At 39.3% G+C, this 21365-nt stretch overlaps 1 protein-coding gene across 1 annotated transcript in view; it reads right to left on the bottom strand.

Moving 5' to 3' along the window:
* sdk1b (sidekick cell adhesion molecule 1b) overlaps positions 1-18233 on the bottom strand; it is a 346872-nt gene extending 328639 nt beyond the window's left edge. Inside the window, exons 1-2 of the mRNA XM_064322539.1 lie at positions 18098-18233; positions 16271-17580 (exon numbers count right to left, since the gene is read on the bottom strand). Of these exons, the coding sequence (XP_064178609.1) occupies positions 16271-16958 (688 nt within the window). The 5' untranslated portion in view covers positions 16959-17580; positions 18098-18233. The remainder of the gene's footprint in view (positions 1-16270; positions 17581-18097) is intronic.
* Between the last annotated feature and the right edge of the window lie 3132 nt (positions 18234-21365).

Below are 21365 nucleotides of genomic sequence, written 5' to 3'. Positions count from 1 at the left end.
CACGGGGAGGAGCACTCGGCAGCAATACTGTTGACAACAAGGGCTGTCAAACATCTAACTGCAATGACTGACAAGGACGCATTCCAGAATCTTATACGTTGTAGCACTTTCTCCAAGAGATCCCAAAAGATCCCAAGTAAGACAAAATAAACGGATTTCTGATAAATCCCTTTACACCAACATCCTGTGTATAACCCACGTGTAACTGAAGACAGAGCTTGTGATTAAATTAAAATCAATTCCTTGAATTAATTATGTCAACTGAATATTATAATTGTCCAAATTATTATACGAAGAAATTGGATTGGCTTTGACAGTAAAACAGGTGATGCTTCATTTGAGTAATGTTGCTGAATTCAATAAACCACGTGAACAAAGTTTGCTATACATAGGGCACAGAAGTCAGGCCTTTATTGAGATGTATGGCTGACCTGCCTTAGAAGATTTGGCGCATGTCTCACTTCAGAGTGAACACATCTCCAAAGACTGAGCCGATTGGTTCGCTGAGGATGACGAATGGCTCATAAGTCGGTTCCGACTGCCCAGAGACTTCATGAGTCTGTGCAACACACTGGAGCCAGAACTCCAAAGATCCTAACACCATTTCCCATGCAATTCCAGCAAATGTTCAGGTGGTTTTGGTCCTCTGCTTGTTGGCGACTGGCACAGTACAGGGAAAATGTATCGCTGTCACCCTCCGAGGTCATTCCAGAAAGTGATGTCTCTCCTATAATTTGGTTAATACCTTCACATCCAGCGTGGTCAACTGGGCAAAACTCTGACTTCCCTTGTGGCTGACATGCTTTGTTTCTGGTCTAGGATTTTCATCTTAGCTTCCAGTTTCATGTCAAACATTTTCTTTTTACCTGCCGCATAGTATGCGGCACTTGAGACAGTTTACAACAGCATATATCTTGCCAGGCTTTAGTGTTCCCCAGGCTTGACACTCCACTGCTTACACTACTGAATAAAATATGTTTTTTGGCTTGTACTTCCATTAACAGCACTTCAATCTCCGCTTCAGAGAAGTTTTTTTTCTTCTTCTTTTTATCTTTACATGGCCATCACCTCAAATTGCCTGCAATGGAATCCCAAGCCACTTATATGGGGGCATCAATTTATGCTAATCACAAAATTGTGCAAACACGCTTTTCATTTACGATTGATTGGCATTTGTCGACATACGCACGTGCATAAGAGAAAAGCTGTCTACGCGTGTCTGATAGAGTCAACAGAATGTGTTAGTTTGTTTCTGATTATTCATAATTGTACACACGGTTGGACAAAAATATTCATAAATGAAGCCCAATGTCTTTTTGATTGAAATTTGCTGTGAACTCACAAGATTTGAACGTGATACTGCTATCATTCATTTTCACTCACTTTGCCTGACAGCTTTCCTGCCAACAAGGCGGTCGGTGTAAACAGAGTCATGTGATGTCCGGGGCTCTACATCTGCAATATTCGCGGTCAAGAAAGACAAAGGTTTCTTGAATATAGCGTACATTTCAACCAAGACTAACCATAGAGAAACAAGAGATAATTTAGGACTGGGAAGTTTGTGAAAGTTTTCAGTTTTTGTTCCATATGTGCTGGATTAAGGGTTGACTTCACTTAAAAAGAGATCAAAGATGATGTGTCATTCCTCCCACAGTCATTAGAATAAAAAACAAAACTAAAAGGCAGCAAGCCACAGTAATGAGATGCACATAAAAGCCAAGAGCAGGAAGGCCCATCTGATTCACTTTTGTCCTTCTCCTCCCTTCCAAGACTGTGCGCCACAACAAGTAAAATTCTCAACAAGACAGTTTTTTTCCACTGTCTCACAGATGAGTAAGTGCCCATTCCTGGTAAATGTGACCCATATCCCTTCCCTTCCATTTGAAAGTAGACGACAACGAAGGGCAGACCTGCTGCCAGCTGCCAAATATTCCAATAATCCCGGCAGAAATCACCACTCCCCCTCGTTATGCCAGGACTGAATCAATATCCAGCGAAACCCTGGGATTTACTCCTGCGCTTGGAGCCAAGATTACTGGACATTTGAGGCACATTGTGCCCTTTTCCATTGTGATGTCTGTTTTATTTGTTTGCTTGCTGGATTCTTCTGCTCTGTGCACAGTGCGCGCACACACACACCAGTTCTCCCCAAGTTTTTTGAAGAACGCAGCAGTTCAGCCTCACAGTTCAGCTTTTCCATTCCAATACCCCCCTCCCCTATTTGTGGTCAGAAAAAATAATTAAAAGCTGCATGTCCCCACCTCATTACCAATAGGCAGTGCAAAGCGCATGAGGTTTTGTGACATAATGTAGCTCTGGCGAAGCATTCTGAAAGTACGCAGCAGCAGAGCAGACAGTTCAGCAAAGCTCATTCTGCTTAATGAGCACACAATATCCACTTTCTACCAACGGACAGCAGGCAGGACACTGCAGCTCAAATCTAAAGCCATTTCAGTAGGGAAATGCACTCTCATCTGTGAGGCAGTTATTTCACATTCATTCAAAACAGAACCGCAAAAGCAAGCTCCCTGTAATTATAGTTCAGCATGCACAGATAACAACCAGGCGCATTCAGCCATCTTCAGCATCTGCTGGCTATTAAGGTGTAATGAAAAAAATACCAAGATATAAAATCTTCTGGGGTTTGGTAGCGCTTAGCTTTTCTTCAATCATTATAAAGAGAGTATAAAGCTGACAGATGACAGAATGTTGGTATGTTTTATTGTCATTTACGCTGACTGCAGGATGCTTTTATTGCTCGAGCCTTTACTGAGATGGGCGTAATTAAATAAATTTCTTCCACACCTGAACATGTTCAGCAACTGGATCCTGTTCAAACATTACAGGCAAGCCCCCTCAATAGACTTGCAGTTCTGCTCTAAGAGCAGCTCTGTGGGCTCAGCTACCGGGGAATCAGCCACTGATTTTCAGCTGGAAAACCAGGTGTCTAATTAATCACCTTATAAAATGTGGAAGTGAGGCAGCTTGCACCCTTCCATAACTGGGGCTGCCCACCCACACATTAGCAAGAGCTCACTGAGCCCACGGACAGTATAAAAAAAAATACTGAAAATGATTAAATTAGCTGAATATAAAAACTTATAGACTGGATCACTTTCAGCTCACCTTTTAACTGGATTAAAACGAAATTAACAGATTAAAAAACTGATAATGTGTAATGGATTATAATCATTTAATGAGCAATAAAATACCTTCTGGTGTAGTACGGTTACCCTAATTTTTGGTGATCTAATATTTTACTACAAATATTTCACTACATTATAGGAATAATGTCACAAAATGAGATTCTAGCCGGCTTCTGAGTTCCCTTGCATTGCATACAGGCCATTTTCTTTCATTAAAAAAAAAACCAACATGCATGCATAATTCTCTTCTTCAAGGCAACTTAGAAGTGTAGCCTTCATTTCATATGCTATCCATTTACACTGATGAACATTTTACTACAGCAATGGAGAGTAACTACCTGGCTCCAGGGTGCAATGGTACAAAGGCCTTACTATGTGTACCATATCAAGAGTGTTATCAGCACTAGGCTGAGATTTTCACTCATGCAATGTGCAATGGATATTGGATGAGGCATAACACAGACATTCGTAGAATGTCCTTTACATCATCAGAAGCATTTCATATGAGGCATATTACCTTGAATTCCGAAAGCGAATAGCCCGAGTGCTTATCTGGCCACCTCATCTGAAACCGGCGGTGCTCCTTTTGTACTGCCCATTTGGGCGGCATTCACAATGGCAAATAGCAACGTAACCTGAAGAACATCATTTATGCTACACCTACAAAAGTATGCCCTGAGGCCTTCTTTGCCATTTCACTGAATGGCTTAAATCACTTCCCTTCACTTTCGTACATGTAAACAGTATAGTCAGTGCCCGGTGATTTCTTCACATAGAAAAATTCCATGCAGATCCAAAGCATTTTTATAAAAATTGGCGTTGTTGGGACGAGAACAAATTACCTGCTAGAAATGGGATTCAAAAACTCATGCGGGCTGCACCAACTGACAACTGATAGCTACACCTGATATAACTGATACAAGTGTGAGAGAAGACATGTTAAGTAGATATTGACGTGATTGCTTGCTTTTTTGCACTTTATGCACATAGCTTTGTAAAATAGCTTGTTATAATATAATACAATCCTTCAAAATGTATGGCTTTGTTTTTATGACTAGGCATAATGAAAAACAATTATTTGTAGCAACTGTGAATCAGCCTATACCTTCTAATAGCACAAATAAAAGCAGCTGGTAGAAACGGACTTGGGCTTAATGGGTTTGGCACACCTGCGTTACATTCCTCACAGTTTCTTTTCTTTAACACCTTGCAGTTAAATAAAACGCACACCGAAGGGGTGTTGAACAGATGCAACACCTGGTGCAGGACAACGACATCTTATTGACTGTGTGTGCGAGAAACAAAGTTTAAACCGAGGACTTATCTTAAATGACGCTCATCAGAAATGAAAGTCGACAGACGCTTACGGGTGCACCGGTCGGGTTGCTGGAGAGTGATGGGACATGGAATCCAGCCGACTGGGCCCTCCCTAACCGAGCGACACTACCGCCAATTATGCATCGCCCTGCAGCCGCCAGAATTGGCAGGAAGGCGATCTGAGCCCAGACCGTAGGCCCATCCAGGCACTAGAACAGCACCTTAACGGGGTGAGCCATTAGAGCCTGCTGCTCAGCCAATGCCAAAAAAAAAAACCATTTACACTAAATAGGGTAAATTAAAAATGGCAATGCAATGTATTTGATGACAAAGATGTTCCTCACTTGCAAGACAGTAATGCAACTTTTGTTTCATCTGCTTGTACCTGTAGTTTTTCAGCTAATATAAATCAGGCCTGCGCATAAGGCTTATCCGCTTGACTCCACACTACCTTTAAAACAAACTGCTTTACCTATTGTAATAAGCAGATACTGCTGCAAAAATTACAGAAATCTGAATTGGTCTTGAAATTCTCAATTGGTAAATCACTGTATGGGATTTCCGTGCACAACACTGACCACCGACTACTGTATGCAGCTAATGCTCGACCACTGTGAATATGGGCCTTTACTGTTCGAATGTTAAAACAGTGACTAATTACCACTCACAGTGTAATATAAATGATTCAACATGCCAATTCCTGAGCCACACGTCTTATAATGTGTGTAATGCTGGCAGGAAACAGGCTATCAAGCCTTCTGCTCACTCACTTACTGCTTTCTCAGATCCTCTGCAGCCAGCTCAGTGGAGGACATTGCCTACTCGCAAGGTGAAGCACTGAAACACACCAGAATGGTTCCCTGCTGCAGCCATGTGTGCCTTTTGCCACCAGGTTGCCCAATGTCTCCAAAAACACTCTGTCCACCTCTGGAAATGGCGGCAACCATGAGTCATCAGAAAAGGACACACTCATTTGCATGCACACAGAACTGTTTGAGCCAACTTCTTGGAAAAGCACCGCCTCAGAGAATATAAATAGCAGCTTTTTGAAAGATAGGAGTTTCTTTTCACTTCTTGGAACAATCCAATTTGCCACTGACAAGTTACTACCACTTAAATCCAATTGGCATCACACTCATAATTAATTTGTCCGTTTGGATCCCCTGAGATTGTTGCCAAGTGGTACCGTGTCTGCTTCTGTTCTTCCCCCATGCAGATGCTGAGGGAAGGTTAAATAATAGTCAGTGAAAATCAATCAATCAGTGAGAGTCCAAAGCAATATCGGACAATAACAAAATCAACAACCACGCATAACTTCAAGTGAATCCAGTCCAATTAGCTGCAACCTCATTCCAAACCAAAACAGCGCTTTCAGTTAACTGCCTGCAGCGTCAACAAGTGAGGCAACGTCAAAGAGGATTCACGACACTGGCACCAATTCCGATTCCTCAATAATCGCCATTATAATAGAAAAACGTTAATGCGGAATTGGCAAGAGAGAACTGCCTGTGTGTGAGGACATCCCAAAGAAACCATTTTATTAACAACTTCATTATAATTAATTGAAGTCGTTAGTTTCTCATTTAAATGGATAAAATATTGCCCATTGCTGATTACAAAACTTTTGTGTTATTTTCACAAATTGAAAAAACAGGGTAAGAGACAATTTATGATACAAGGACAGCTCAATTACAGTGAGCTCCATGTTTGGGACAAAGACATTTTTTTCTGGATTTGGCTCTGTACTCCACAATTTTAGAGTTTTAATCAAACACTTCACGTGATCGAAGTGCATATTCGCAGCTTTTTTATTTATTTATTTTTATTTATATAGGCCTACACTTTGGTATTCTATTATAGTAGTTTTTATACATGGCCCTCCCATTTCAGGACACCATAATGTTTGGGACATATTAATGTTATGCAAATGAAAGTAGTCATGTTCAGTACTTTTTTTTGCATATCCTTTCCGTGCAATGACTGCTTGAAGTCTGTGACCCACAGACGTCACCGGGTGCCAAGTATGCTCTGCCAGGCCTGCAGCCATCTTAGACTCCCGCTTGTTTTCTGGGCTAATTGCCTTAAGTTCTCTTTTCAGTACATGAAACAAATGTTCTGTTGGATTTAAATCGGATGAAAGACTTGGCCTGTTAAGAAGCTTCGAGTCTTTGGCTTTGAAAAACTCCTTTCTTGCTTAAGCAGTATGTCTGGGATCGTGGTCTTGCTGAAGGATAAAGCCCCGTCCAATGAGTTTGGAGGCATTTGGTTGAACCCGAGCAGATGAGACGCTTCTGTACACATCAGAATTCACTCTGCTGTGCTATGAGCGGTTGAATCAATGAAGACAAGTGAGCCAGTGCCTGTGGTAGCCATACATGCCAAAGCCATAACCCCCAGAATGGTGTCCAGAAATGGGGAACCTATGCATTAAAAAAAGTGCTGTAATTTCTACATGGTGAAACCAGAATGTACAAATACCCTTAAATAAAACCTGAGAATCTGCACTTTAATCACATGCAAAATGCTTGATTACAAATATTAAATTGTAAAGTACAAATCTGGAAAAAATTATGACTTTGTCCCAAATACAATATATTTTGAATCCCCCCCCCCCCAAAGCTATATATGGTGTTACAGAGAAAAAATGATCTAATATCCATAAATGAACACCATGCTAATGCAACCTCTAATGATGATTCAACTCACTACTCCAGCCTCTTGACTGCCCAATGACAATAGCTAGCAGTAATCAGGCAGACAGACAGTTTACTACCAATACATAATAATAAGGGGAGAACAATCAAGGAACAATAATGCATTATACCGTCTGAACATGACATTGCCTTATTAATAACTATGTCTGACACTGAAAAAAATAAATCATACAGCAGACGAAAACCGTAGTGGCAGAGTGTTATCAAAGCAGGAACACAGCAGGAGGTCAACGCTGCAGGAACAAGGAGGACCTAAATACAATAGTAAACCATGCCAACTTCTTTTTGTACAGTTCAGACAATAGATTTTGAAAATGTACTCATGGGATATTAGTTACTAACAATTTGGCTTCATAAGCATGTAAATTGGTCCACAGCCAGTAACGGATTCCCTTGTCTTCATGTTGTAATGGATTATTGTGTTGCGTCAGTGTTTAAAACTTTATTAACTTCATGTAGGCCTATATCCTGCCATTTTATCTAGGTCTCTCTTTAAAGAGAGATTTTCAATTAATCTCAGTGAAACTTCCTGGTTAAACAAATTATAAATGAAATGAACAGACAATAAGGGGAAAGATTTTAAAAGAAAAAAACATTCATGATAACACTGGAACATTTCCCTAACACCAAGGCTATCTTCACACGGAGTCCATCGTCACTTTGAAGACGCTACCAAAGAAAATGGCTCAGGTAGTCCATTGTACTCCGTAGGCTCTCCAGATGGCACAAAGGCCATCTGAACAACAGGAGGTGCCAACGCTAATCCCCTGTGCCTTATCCAAGGGTGGGAAAACTCACAAGACAGGTTTGCTAGGCACCCATGCTCTTAGTCTTCTCTGCCTTGTGGTGAATATTCATCACTTTCCCTCCCCCATTTCATGTGACGGCTACACATCACCGAGTCCACTCTGAACGCACAAGGAAGGGGGGGTATAGTCCCAGTGATTTTCACTGAAAATATCCTTTGGGTAAATGGAATGCTTTTAATACTCTAATATTATAACGAGAGACACAGAAAATGACACAGTTTTAGAGGGAAATATCGGATGCCTTTTTCAAATGAGCCTCTCGGGCAGGGTGAGAAAACTACTTTTAAACAAGGGCTGCCATTTCAAGATAGCCTTAGATAATGGTTTTTTTTTTTGTTTTTTTAAAAGGGCGAAAGAATCTCTCCAAATATAATATTATATTATATCTCCAAATATTATATTAACACAATGTATGCAGAAAAGAAAGACAAATTTAAAAATTCAGTGCTTCCCTAATCCCACCTTTTGGCCAAAATGAATTGATAATATAATTTGTTAATGTTCCAATTGAGATTTTGTTTATTTTCTTTTAAAATTCTAAACAGACCCGAGAACATACTCTGTGACAGGGAGCTCCATGCTCCAAAGTACCATTTTGTCTGCCACAAATGTGTTGTATTGCAATGTGTACACAGGGTGTGTTCTGTGTGCGTACGGTACACTTATGTACATATCCCGGGAATTATCAGTTATAATGTCCTCATAGATGTTTACAGTTAAAGTCCTCTCCTGGTTGCTGAGCGTGTATATTATATAATTTTGATTCTTCTATTAATTCTATTCATAGTTCTATTCAACAGTCTTCTAACAGCAGGAAATCTTCTGAGAAATCTGGAGCCTATTTGATGAAAATCACCATTTTTCTGATAATTTGGTTTTGGAATTGTCAACACTGAAGGCAAACTGAAATCTTGAATCATTGGACAGGTGCTGTAGGTTCTCTCATCAACCTTATTCATAATTGTAATGTGTAGTCTCCTTGTTCTTATCTCAAAACAAAAACATCAATGTAAATTCTTTAAAATTTCAGAAACATTTTCTAGAGAAACTAGGCCTAAATAAAGACATTTAGAAATGCTACAATACCTATTTTTTTGTTGCACTCTTTCAGAACTGGGTCCCTTGTTTCTTCATCTTGCCAATGATTCAAGGTTAGTTTTACCTGTGACCTTCTAAAACCAAATAATCAATCAGTCCTTAAAACTGAGGTCTTGGATATCAACATGTAAAGCCAGAAAACTCCAAACACCATTAATAGGCAAGGTCAAAGTGTGTATATATAGGGAAAATAAATTATATTCCAGCTCAGTTGTCTACTTGAGCCAACCGGTCAAAGATGGTTACCTGCTGTGATTTTAAAGTGTATTTCTCCACAATAAAATAGGTTTTGTGGATGGAATGCAGTGTACAATGCAGTCTTCATAAAGCGAACCATTTCACCTGCAGGAAATACCACAGTATTTTAGTTAACAGATATATTCCTATGTGCACTGGGCTGATTTCTACACTCAGCCACCAAGTATCCAGTGTGTTTTGTAATTAAAGAGAATGATAACATTTAAAGTGAAAAACAGGTCCAAACATTAGCATGAAAAAGTAGTGAGAACGTACCCAGCGCAACACAATATATGGGCCGACCGCAGAGGTTGTTAAGGATATAGCCGACACAACAAACATAAATTTCCCAGGCAAATTTTCCTGTTGCCCAGAGAAATTAAGTATGCTGGAGAGCAACAGGTTGCAAGGCACACGCCACCAAAACCTGATGTTGTTCCTCATCTTACAGAAGCTGGTTTACTTTAAGTGATTTATTGAACATGGTGATCTGAATCTGAAACGAAAGCAAGTCCTCAAAGTGTTGATTGGTGACATTTTTACAGCACACAATGGAATGCATTTGCTAAATGGAATACATTTCCCTTTTCGCAAACATCTGGTGACAAGGTTCACTCAAGAAGTGAGTTGTAAATTTCCTCATCAAGGGCAAAAATACTCTCTGAAAGTGAATTTCAGGTAAATGCTTTCTACAAGCAGAAATACTGGAATAATAATAGTAATGATAATAATGATAATAATAATAATGGCATTCAGTTAATATTTGATGAGAATTTATTGTCCTACCTTCCGAATGACATTACCCTTCTGAGACTTTAAATTTCCCAAACACAGTGCACTGTAGTTGTTCTCCTGGTGGCATTTACACTTGGATACATTTCAGTTCTAGACTACTTGGTTCAATTGGAGAATGAAAGACTGTATACAACTGCTTTCATCATCAGAATGTTTATCTAAAACATCTGACAAATTCTGACAGAAAAAAGGAGGAACACAAGCAGCCTCCTGTTAACAGTGCCGAGAACCGTTTCTGCATTTTTCAGAGTCCTGACAAAAACTTGAAAAAGAATCCAAGCAGGAATACCTCAAGTGAGACACTACAATAAAGCCGAAGATGCAGGAGACGTGTTCATTTATCCTAAACTTCAACAGTTTATTTTTTGTTTTTACTGATAGTTCAACATTTTAGTTCCCAAGCCTGTTCCTGGAGATCTACCCTCCTGCAGGTTTTTTTTATTTTTTATTTCAACCCTAATTTGGCACACCAGATTCTACCAATTAGCAGCTCAGCAAGATCTCTATCTGTTAAATAGGTGTCCTTTGTTAGGGTCGGAGTGACAACCGACAGGATGGTAAATCTCCAAGAACAGGGTTGGGAACCACAGTTTTAGCATGTTTTAATTGTCTGGTACTCATTTAGCAGTGAACATAACTGTAACCATCTGATCCCACCCTAAAAGGAAGGCTTGCCAATTTGAATAGGGTGCTTGGGAGCAGAGGCGGAGCTCAGCTCACATCGTGCCACTTAGGAGCCCCTGCTTTGTGTCACATCAATGGCCAAGGCAGCAGTGTCACGTTTCCGCCTCTGCTATGAGCGTAGCCTAAATAACAGGGTAACACATACTACAGCGAATTTCAAACCAGATCCACCCACTTGTTTTCCTGACATTACCAGGCATCATAAATTGTCGAGAGGTATTATCCGCCTTCATTCATTTTCCAGTAAAAGGATTTGTTTTGTTAGTATGCATTTTGATGGGATCATTGTACTATTCCCTGCAACATTTGTGGACTGGTAAACAATTTCCTTTTCATAATCCCTCTCCGACAATTTCATATTCTAGTCTGGAAGATCAAATGAAAATTAAGAAAAAACTAAGAAGCTTAAGAGTCACTTCAATCAATAGTTATCAGCCACAGATTAGTCTAAAATTTGCTGCGAGTATAAATAAGGAGGCATTACTTTGCCAGGCCCACTTTGCCCACGAGCCCCACGGGGTGACACACAGCATAGCACAGCGTCACTCAGGGAGGGAGCGCTTCGGTAGGCATTCCCGCCAAATTACGCAACTGCCACTCATCTGGCCATGCGGGTGCTGGCTGTCTGCCTGCCTGCATCAGCTGCATCATTTCTGCAGCCCAGCAATGACTGCAATAATGCAGCTCAGTGTGAACTGCAGAGTGAAAAGAAGCAGTGGTCAGCTACATGCATTTTGAAGGCTTCGAGCAGTGTGAGCCCTACTGAATTTAAAGAGGATAGAACAGTCGGACAAGATTGTGGAGCATTCAAAATTAGAGAAAAATGAAATTGTTAAACAAAAATTGTCTGAGTTTTATTTTACAACGAATATTAACACTAACAGCCCCATTCAATCATTGATCAATTCTGCAACATAACTGTATATGATATAGCAGTCCACTGAACTGGGACAACACAAGTAACATTTTGACAACAAAATAATCCTACAGACCAACATATTAAATCTATTGTATGTTTTCTAATGATTACATCAAAAACATAAGATGAAGAGATCATTCAATCCATCTATGCTTGCTATTTACTTACAAACTCAAGAGCATCACAGTAAATGGAGAGATACTTCAGTCAACAAAATTATACCATTCTTTGCTGCAATTATGATTAGTTCTTCTTCATTCATTCATTTCTGGTAGCCAGCACGTGAACATCAGCATTCCCCCAGTTATGATTACATGAAGGTACTGACCCTGACCATGAACACTGACATAACTAATGCTAACATATATTCACACAAATTGATAATGATGCTAAAAGAGTTTATAGAACCTGTACATCATGAACAAACTCCTCTCCAAACAGGATGTAGATAATCCTTTTGATAATTCAGTGCGCTTATAAGCAAATGTTCACTGAAGGAATACATCAAGTAAATCTGAAACACCAGGAGTGACCAAGAAAACTTCCTTTGGCAAAGGCTTAAAAAGGCTAGGCTAACATTTGAAGAATCGCCACCTTGATTTGGCAACGGGAAGTATTTCTACAAATTATATTTGAACACCTACTCAACATATCAAACAGAATTTTTGATTGTGAACATTTTTGAATTAAAATATATAAGCTAATATTTCTGCCTCACATCAAATAAACTAAAATCTGCTTTCCTGCCCCTGAATTAATTTCCAAGATACATCAGCTATTGTTATGGGAGAACAATAGAATCTTTCATTGTGATGGACATCTCGCCCACACAGACAAAAAAGGTAGAGGCACCAGCTTGCTGGCGCTCCACATTCATGAAAATGTATTGAGAGCACGGTTTCCTTACGCACATTGCAGGAGTGCTGAAGTACAAAGAATCAAGCCGGTGGAATCTGGAGTGGTCAGACTTTGTCTAGCTTCAAAACAGAGGCAATATGCTGCTTTTCTGGAACATTTTTGTTCTGTAGACTTTCGTCGTCCCATCCGAATTTTAGATGGCATTTGGCAGTTTGGTTTTAAATTCATATTTCAAGGTCCATTTTATTTGTTTGTAAGGCTCAACCACTCCAGAAATAATCGGTCTCGTAATTTGAGTCAAGAGCAGAAATTGCAATCGTAGACACAAAGAATAAAGAGGGTTATTTGAGATTGTTGTAGAGGGCACACACTTTGGTTTCCATGAACAATGTTGAACTGGCTTTGTTTGCATTTTATCCCTCTATAAAATCTCACACCGTCATATAAAACCATCAGTTGTGCAAGTTTAATATTACATAGATGGCCTAGAACCAATGTAGAGATCTGTTTTCATTATCCATGACACTTCCTTTAAAACAACATAAAAGCAAAAAGTAAAAGTGGAGGTTAAATGTCAACTTCAACCCAATTTACAAGGTTCGATTATGCTGTTGGCTCCTTATATCTGATCAATACTACCTAACCTCTTCCCAGATTTGTGCTGGTAGCATTCCAAATTTGAAAAGACCTTGACATTAGACTTTGGAAACAGCTGACACTGCATGTGCATCAATAGCAATGCTGCACTATTACAAAGAGTGAACAGAGAGCATGCTACACAACAGCATGGCGAAATTTCTCTCCTACACATACCCAACAATTATACAGAGTTCAGTAAATTTCAGTTTAACAATATAGTGTCTTATCAAGCATCAAAATGCAGCCCACCATTCATTTGAGAGAGCTAAGCGTTCATCTGTAAATGTCGCCATGGCGTTGACTTGGTTCATTAACTCCGTTCAAAATAAATTGCCCCAATGCTACAATTACCATAACCATTATGCCTAGTCATGCCACAATCTTACCAGAGCTTAGACTCAATTGCAGTGAAATTATATTTTAACAGGACTCAAGCCAAGGCCAGCAGACCTTTTCTATTCAAAATATCTGAGAAAACTGGTTGGTTGGGGCTCAACGGCACACAAATCAGTCACCCAGTCACCTTCCGTGAGGCAGTTTCCTTTCGTCCCTGGTTAATCAGTAATCGTCTTCATCATTGTCCTGGACTTTGTAACACTGAGAGCAATGTTCTGTATTCCCCAAAGTAACCTACCAAGTTTACAGTAGTCACTAATCACAGCAGATGGCGGTTTGCCATGCAGCGCCAGACGAGTAACCAGCAGAGTTTAGGGGTCCTGTGAGCAATACTGCCCTTTTCCCCATGAATAAGATACTAAACCTGGATTAGGTTATTAAACTAACCGGATGTGTATAATGTGCAATGTTTTCATGCCACCTGGGATAAGGGATCCTGTTCAGCAAATATCTTAAGAAGGCCAAGTAATCTTGTTCCAAGCAGTTCCAACAGTGCATGTTCAACAAACATTATACATATTCACCACCAACCAGTCTAAATAATTGCCTCATTCAGTATATAAACTTGGTGCAGGTGCTCATTTTGCATTTTTTCAATATTGTGCAGTGGAATATTGTCATAAATTTTATCATACGCAATTCTTCCATTTTGGCATGGTGCATTCTGAGTTATTATAGTCACCATGTAATCCAAATTAGAATTGCAATTGATGTTAGTAAATACAAATGATAATCACACAACTCACAAATATTCAATAAAGTGGGTGCTAACATAAGACAAAATCTTTGTTTTATACATTTCCACAGACAACGAATTCATTTGGAGCTATGACATAACATCAATGGATATTGTACTCATTTTAGTTTAGGATAACTGACATAGATACACTGCAGTGAAACGTATGCTAAATCTGATATATTAATCAACAGAATTCAGATTAATCTTTCCACCCAATAAATTTCCAGAATTATACACTCCTTTCCAGAGGATATTAGGCTGAAGCTCATGAAGCACCTTACAGAAGATATTTATTTTTGCCAGATGGCACTCCTAACTCATCATTCCCCCTTCTTAAAGGGTATTTATATCCAACAGGATCTTCACTATTACCATATCGTGGTCGAATAAAAGAATTGATCCATCTGCTGTACTTACTTCCAGGCATATTACTCAAAGTTCCCATAATTCATTCTATCCATATCCGGTCTTTACAGGGAAAGTTACCCATTAAACTCTTTGCCAGCCCAAATATGCAAATAAGGAAAAACTATAGGTCAAATATAAGCAGAATTAGCCTCACACACAGCTATACTTGGCAGTTTGCCTTGAAAACATTGTGAGTGTTCTGCTAGATAAGGCTTACCCAATGGGTTTCCATTGTTGTTTAATAAACAACACAAGCCAGAGAGAACATTTTTGTCAAGTAATATTGTCCTCAGCTCAGACAATGAAGGTCAACAAGTTAAAATGCTAATCGCTAATTGCTGAACACTACAAAAAAAACCATGATGGAATTAAACATTAAATCTAACACCAAAGCAGCAACAAATCCTTTAAGATTTTAAATTTTCAGTCTCAGCAAGCATCCAAATGACAATGTCAAATTACAAAACCTTATTCATTAGACCTTATTCTTAAAAATGAGCATGTTAAAATGTAGATAAACAACATAAGTCACCAAAAACAACCAGCTGACATCAAAAGCCAAGTGTTCCTTCCAGAGGTTCTTTCATGTCACATATGTTTTTAAGGTTCACTTAATGCACAGAGTCAAAAACTTGTCAGCTATGCTTGACTCTCAGTGCCTGCATAAGGACTGGGAGGAAAATACTTCAGGAATTAATTCAGTTATTGTGACAATACACTGCCTTTTGGTTTTAAATATATTAACATTTTACTTGGAAATCATGCATTTACAAAGGAGGCATGCAAGACAAAGTAATGGTCTTGAATTCTTGTATTTTGAGAAATCATTATTTGCATTCAGACCATATGCCATCTGCAACCTTAGCACCCCCCCCCCCCCACCAAAAAAGGAAGAAAAAAGAAGAAAAAAAAACAACGGGGATTGTTCAGTGTCTGACCTCCCCCATTCTTCTGTAGTAAAGTCTGTTAGACACTGCGTCAGAATGTCTGGTACTATAACCGCCAATCAGTATTGCAGTTAACTTGGCTCCTTTTATTGATTACAGACATGCGTGGGCACACTGGTAAAACTAGTCTAATCAGTCTGATTTTACTGAAGACCAAATAATCTGACCAATCACTTGAATTAGAAAGCGGCAGTGTACACACCAATACAGAAATTGGCCTGAAAACTATCGCTACATGCATTTAAGCCTTATCTATAAATATAAATCAAAACGAGTTCGCAAACTACACTTTAATCTAACACTATAGCTACAATAGCCTTTCCATAACCAATACACCCCCGCCCCCCCCTCCCAAAAAAAAAATCACAATTACTGTTATAAATGCACTTGTATCTTGAATTAAATACAATTCATATTATTTTATCATAAAATATGCGAACGTCGGGGCTACCAATCGGGCGTATGTGAAAACATACGTAAATAATGAATCCCAATTTAAATACTGCCGCCAAATTAGTTGGCCAATTGCAATAGGTGTATAATATTCTAAAAACGTTATCTTACCTTGAGCCAGCGCTGTCAGCACATGGGAATTGAAAAAGAAGAACGCCCACCAACTACATATACTCAGTGTAAACTTTCTCCTTCCATTCCCGATTTGGCGGCTGTTTACTGGGCTGTTGCGTGTAATCTCTCGGGTAATCTTTTTGTCACCGTGATTGTGGCGGGTAATTTCCGTAATATTACCATTCATACTGGATAGTCTGTCCCCAGTTATTTGGTAAAAAGTAGCATCCATGACCAGCTGTACTTTGGCATCAGAGGTTTTCCCGCTAACGTTACACTTCGGATGAGAGCGACTGCCACCAGAATGAAAAGCGTTTTCAATGCGCCTCCCGCTGTCAGTTGTGTTCAAGGTTTGATTTCTCCCGTGCATGTCTTGAAATCGACCTGTTCTAACGTTAACATATTTTTCTGGGCATGCAGGGCGGTCACTAACATGAGCCCTGCCGCTGCAATCGAATGTAAACTCCTTGCGCAGATACTCCTGTTCCGTGCGTCTTCGACTGTCAGCTATTATGGCAGTGCCAATTGTTGAGTAAAGACCATCGTGCTGCCACTTATTAAACTCTCCTTGTGTAGATACTATTGTGCTAAATGTAGCCCCTACACTGGGGTCGTCAAAAATATCATCGTGCTTTTGTCCAGCAGAGTTGTTGGAATTCAGATTTCTGTGATCCCTCATTTTCATTTGCAATTGATCCCGAGAACAACTCCCTAATACATTTGTGACGGTAGGATTTTGCTTATCCGCTTTAATCTGATATCTCCCACAAATGCTTGGTTGTTTTGATGCCTTTACGGGGATACTGTCTACAAGAGCATTTCGTTAATCACTGTGAACTGCGCATGATAAAACATTGGAATTATCCATCGTAGTTAGCTAGCCGGACAGCTAGCCATGTCCTTTCACTTAATCGATTTCGTTCTACTAATCAGTGAATTCCCGGCTCCTCCGCAATGAAGTAGGATCCTTTCAGAGTATCTGGAGTAAGTTTGTTTCCAAAAACGTTGAGACGTGCAAATATGCTCCTTTTTCGTGGGTTTTCTTCGCAAATCAACCAGTTATTTTTACGTATTCCGTTTCAAGTCCTTCCAAAGTCGTAGCGAACTGCCGGTCTCTGTCCAAAAGCCTCCAATTCAAATGGCAAGCAGCTAGCTAGCCAAATGCCAACCGACAACAGGTTCGCTAGCTTGTTAGCTTACAAAATGAAACCTCATCTCTTCAGACCATTTCGCAAATAATGTCTTACCCGCATCACACGATTTCTCTTCTCCAGAAACACACAATGGCTGTTTACAAGTGGCGAAACCTGCGAGGAAAAAAGAGCTACCTGTAGTCAGTTGGCCAATTCAACATAGTCATCTCCAGTGAGCTAGCTGGGCTAAGTTAGCAAACGTACCGTGAGAATTTAACTGCTCCTCATGAACCTGCCACAGTGCCACTTGCACTGAAGAGTAACGAGGGTCTTCGATTTATCATGAGCAATATACTCTACATGCGAGTTCGCAAAAATATATATATGCTGTGTTTTAAAAAACGACAATGAAACAAAAGTATTAATATAAACATAAATTGTTAGCTTGTGGTCATCCTATTTTTGAAAATAGTGCACTAAGTTTGCCGGCAGCTTTAGCTCGAGCACTTGCTAGGTACCGACGGTAGCGGAGCTTCATCATTAATGCCATTCCGCTTTTCGCTTACTAAATAGGCGGGGGTTTCCAGCAAAACAAATTCCACTTTTGAAATGCTGGTAGTTAAATAAATGAACTACACTCATACATAGAATCATAAAAGACCGCACTTAGTTCACAAAACAGTAGACTTACTTTGGTTTTATGTCTTGCTGTTAGCAGCAGTCTCTGTCAGAGCACTTGACTCGTCGTCAGCAAGAAACAACTAACTTCCATTCACAACATGCTCGTCCCGCCCCACTTTAAAATCATTGGTCAGTGCTTTCGCAGAACAGAACGCCTGCAATATTTTCATTGTGCGCACGTGGAGGCGGGATTGGTCCGAATGCAGTTCCACCGAAGGAGCAAGGCGCCCCCAAACCGAGAAACAAGTGTAATGGTTGATGTTATTTTTAAACCGCTGTGGTCATTTTGCGGATGCACTTTTACTGATTAATATTGTTCTTGAACCATTGCTGACAACTGGCCTCACAATTGATACGTGCTGTATTACAGATAAATTAAGAGGAACTACTTTGATGTGGCATCTGTAGTAGGGTGGGACTGGAAGCAATTATTGTTATTTTAATGACAATACCATATAATTTCAACATTTCAAAGTAAACTATGCTTTGGTGGATTTCAGTGGGTTTCCGGATCAATCATTTCTTTCTTTTGGAGCTTGCCAAACAGTAAAACCAAGTGGATTTTTTTGCATTACGCTGTAGAAGTTATTGCTGTGTGAGTCCTACCAAGTTTGATGAAATGGTTGATGAAATGTCATCTTTCTAGTGCATCTTTCACATCAATATGCTGTGATTACAAACATAACACACACACACACATGGACTTTGGTTAAAGTGTTTTTTTATCTTAAAAGGTGAGTTTTTCACATTTTTACATAAACTTTTTTTATTACTTTTATCTTTATCACCAGTTTAGCATCAACACCTGTGATTCTCAATATGTACTAATAGGTACACAATTCTACCAAAGAGCTACTGGGAATTGGACAAGGGGGTATCTCTCACCAATGACAAACAGTAGCATCTGGGCAGTAATGAAATGGTATCTAAAAAAATCAGTAACCCACCCTTTTTCCAACAATACCAAGCCAATCATGTCCCGTAACTTTGGACCTCTGGACATATTCACCTATAAGACAGCCCAGGTTCAAACCTGCAATGTTAGGCCATTGGCCCAGTCTGCATTTGTGGCACATCCATTTACCACTTTAGTCACTTAACCATAATAAATAACTAATTGTTAATGCAGCTGGAATAAAGCAAAAGGTTAAGGGCATTGTTTCAAGAAAGAAATGTTTTTTTCCCCCAGTGTTATTTATATATTTCGATATTCTGTGTGTTCTGTGTTTAAATAATAAGTGACATTGTTTACCCCTTCAGAAATACTTTAAAATATGTTTTTGTTTCCAATTACTCCACCAAAAATATTTTCTCCTGAAAATACTGTTATTGTAGTATAATATTGGGTATGAATGAACTTTGCTGAAGTAGTGATAGGATAGCTAAATGAATCTCAAGCTAAAAATGATACTCTAGCCTTCACATACACTCAAAATGTAGAGCAGAAAATTTACGTGGTGTTGATCATTAAATGCCACATTAAGATTAACTACTAAAACTGATGACCTTAATTTTTATAGCATCAGTAAATTTTCTAAATCTGATGCCTTGGAATGTCTTATAGCAGGCAAATGTTCTTTGATATGAGGTCATCAATATAAGGCCTTGAATACCGAGAGCTCCCTAACAAGGCTAAAGTTCTTGTGTGTTGAAGAGAAATAGGCAACAGTGATATATCAGTGTTCCTAAGAATAGGTTCTGCATGTTTGCACTGTGATATAAATCTTAAGGGAAATTTCTTTTCAAAAGGCATTTAAATTAAGATGGCGGTGATTGCCAGCATTTATTACCCCTAAAGGGAATGTTCAGCTCACCTGTAATTGTTGAAAAGATTCCCAGAGCTCTCAGCTTTTTTGCTGGGTGCCTCTCATAGTCTTATTGCATTGCTTTACTTTTTCCCCAGATGTCCAAGTTTCCTCCTTCTGTTCCAGTATACAAGACCTGCTTTATTACTGTATGCAAATGAAACTTTGGATGCCTGATAATCATCTTTCCTCGCTGAGTATACTTTTCCCTGTGTGATCATCTTTCACAGTCAGCAAGAGACTTTACTGTCTTATTGTGCCATGTTTGCATTTACATTTTCAAGGAGAGCCAGGATCATTGCATCTGTGCCTGAACTACAGAGATTTGGATGGAATATAATCTCTTTGATATTTTTTAAACTTTAAAATGTAGTGCTCAGTGCTCACAATCCATCCTGAATGCCATTTTTTTTTTAGTTGTAATTAAGATTACGTATTCTGAAATCCGTTTGTTTCTCAATATGTCTAGATCCTGTTATGAACAATTAATTCACTGGTTGATGCAGAAAGCACATCACACACAGGGCAAGTTGAAAATGAATGCAATTTGTGTACCCCTTGACTATTTCAAGATCTGATTCTTGTTTTGCCAGCAATTATCATCTTGGAGTTTGCATTATTTTACTATTTGTTTTTTTCCCCCTAGAACAGGAACAAATATAGTGCTGTAAAAAAGTATTTGCCGCATTAGTTACTCAATCAACCAATTAACTAAATGTAATTGATAATTAGATTCAGCTGATTGAATCTAAATTGATAATTGATAATTAGATTCAGCTGACTGAAGCTTGATTGTAGCCTGCCCTGTTGAATCTAAACCTCACTCATATTGAACCTTACCATCAGAGTGAAGTAGTCACCACAAAGTTTCTACAAGCACACTATGCCACAATCAAAGGAAATTCCAGAAGAGCTGAGACCAAAATTGTTGAAATATATCCTTCTGGGAAGCATTTCAAACCCATATCTAAGGCTCGGGGACTCCACTGAACCACAATGAGAGAGTCATTATCTCCAAATGGAGAACACTTGGAACATTGTTGAACCTTCCCAGGAGTGGCCGGCCTGCCACTTCTCCAAGGGCGCAGTGACAACTCATCCAAGAAGTTACAAATGATCCCAGAAAAACATCCAAAGAACTGCAGGCCTTTTTAGCTTCAGCTAAGGTCAGTGTTCATGACTCCACAATAAAAAAGAGACTGGGCAAAAATGGGATTCATGGGAGAGTAGCAAGGCAGATATCACTGCTAACCAAGAGAAACATCAATGGTGATTTCACATTTGCGATAAAGCAGGATGATCCCCAAGCCTTTCGCGATAATGTTCTATGGGCAGATGAGTCAAAAGTGGCACTTTTTGGATGACAATGAACAGAAACTGAAGCATAATTGGGCTATACAGAAAGATAATTATCCAAAACACAAAAGAAAGTCCACGTCTGAATAGCTGAAAGAAACAAAATGAATGTTTTGG

Source organism: Anguilla rostrata, chromosome 2 (assembly GCF_018555375.3).
Source record: "Anguilla rostrata isolate EN2019 chromosome 2, ASM1855537v3, whole genome shotgun sequence".
In the NCBI taxonomy this organism is placed as follows: Eukaryota; Metazoa; Chordata; class Actinopteri; order Anguilliformes; family Anguillidae; genus Anguilla; species Anguilla rostrata.
This window is presented reverse-complemented; position numbering and strand designations above follow the sequence as displayed.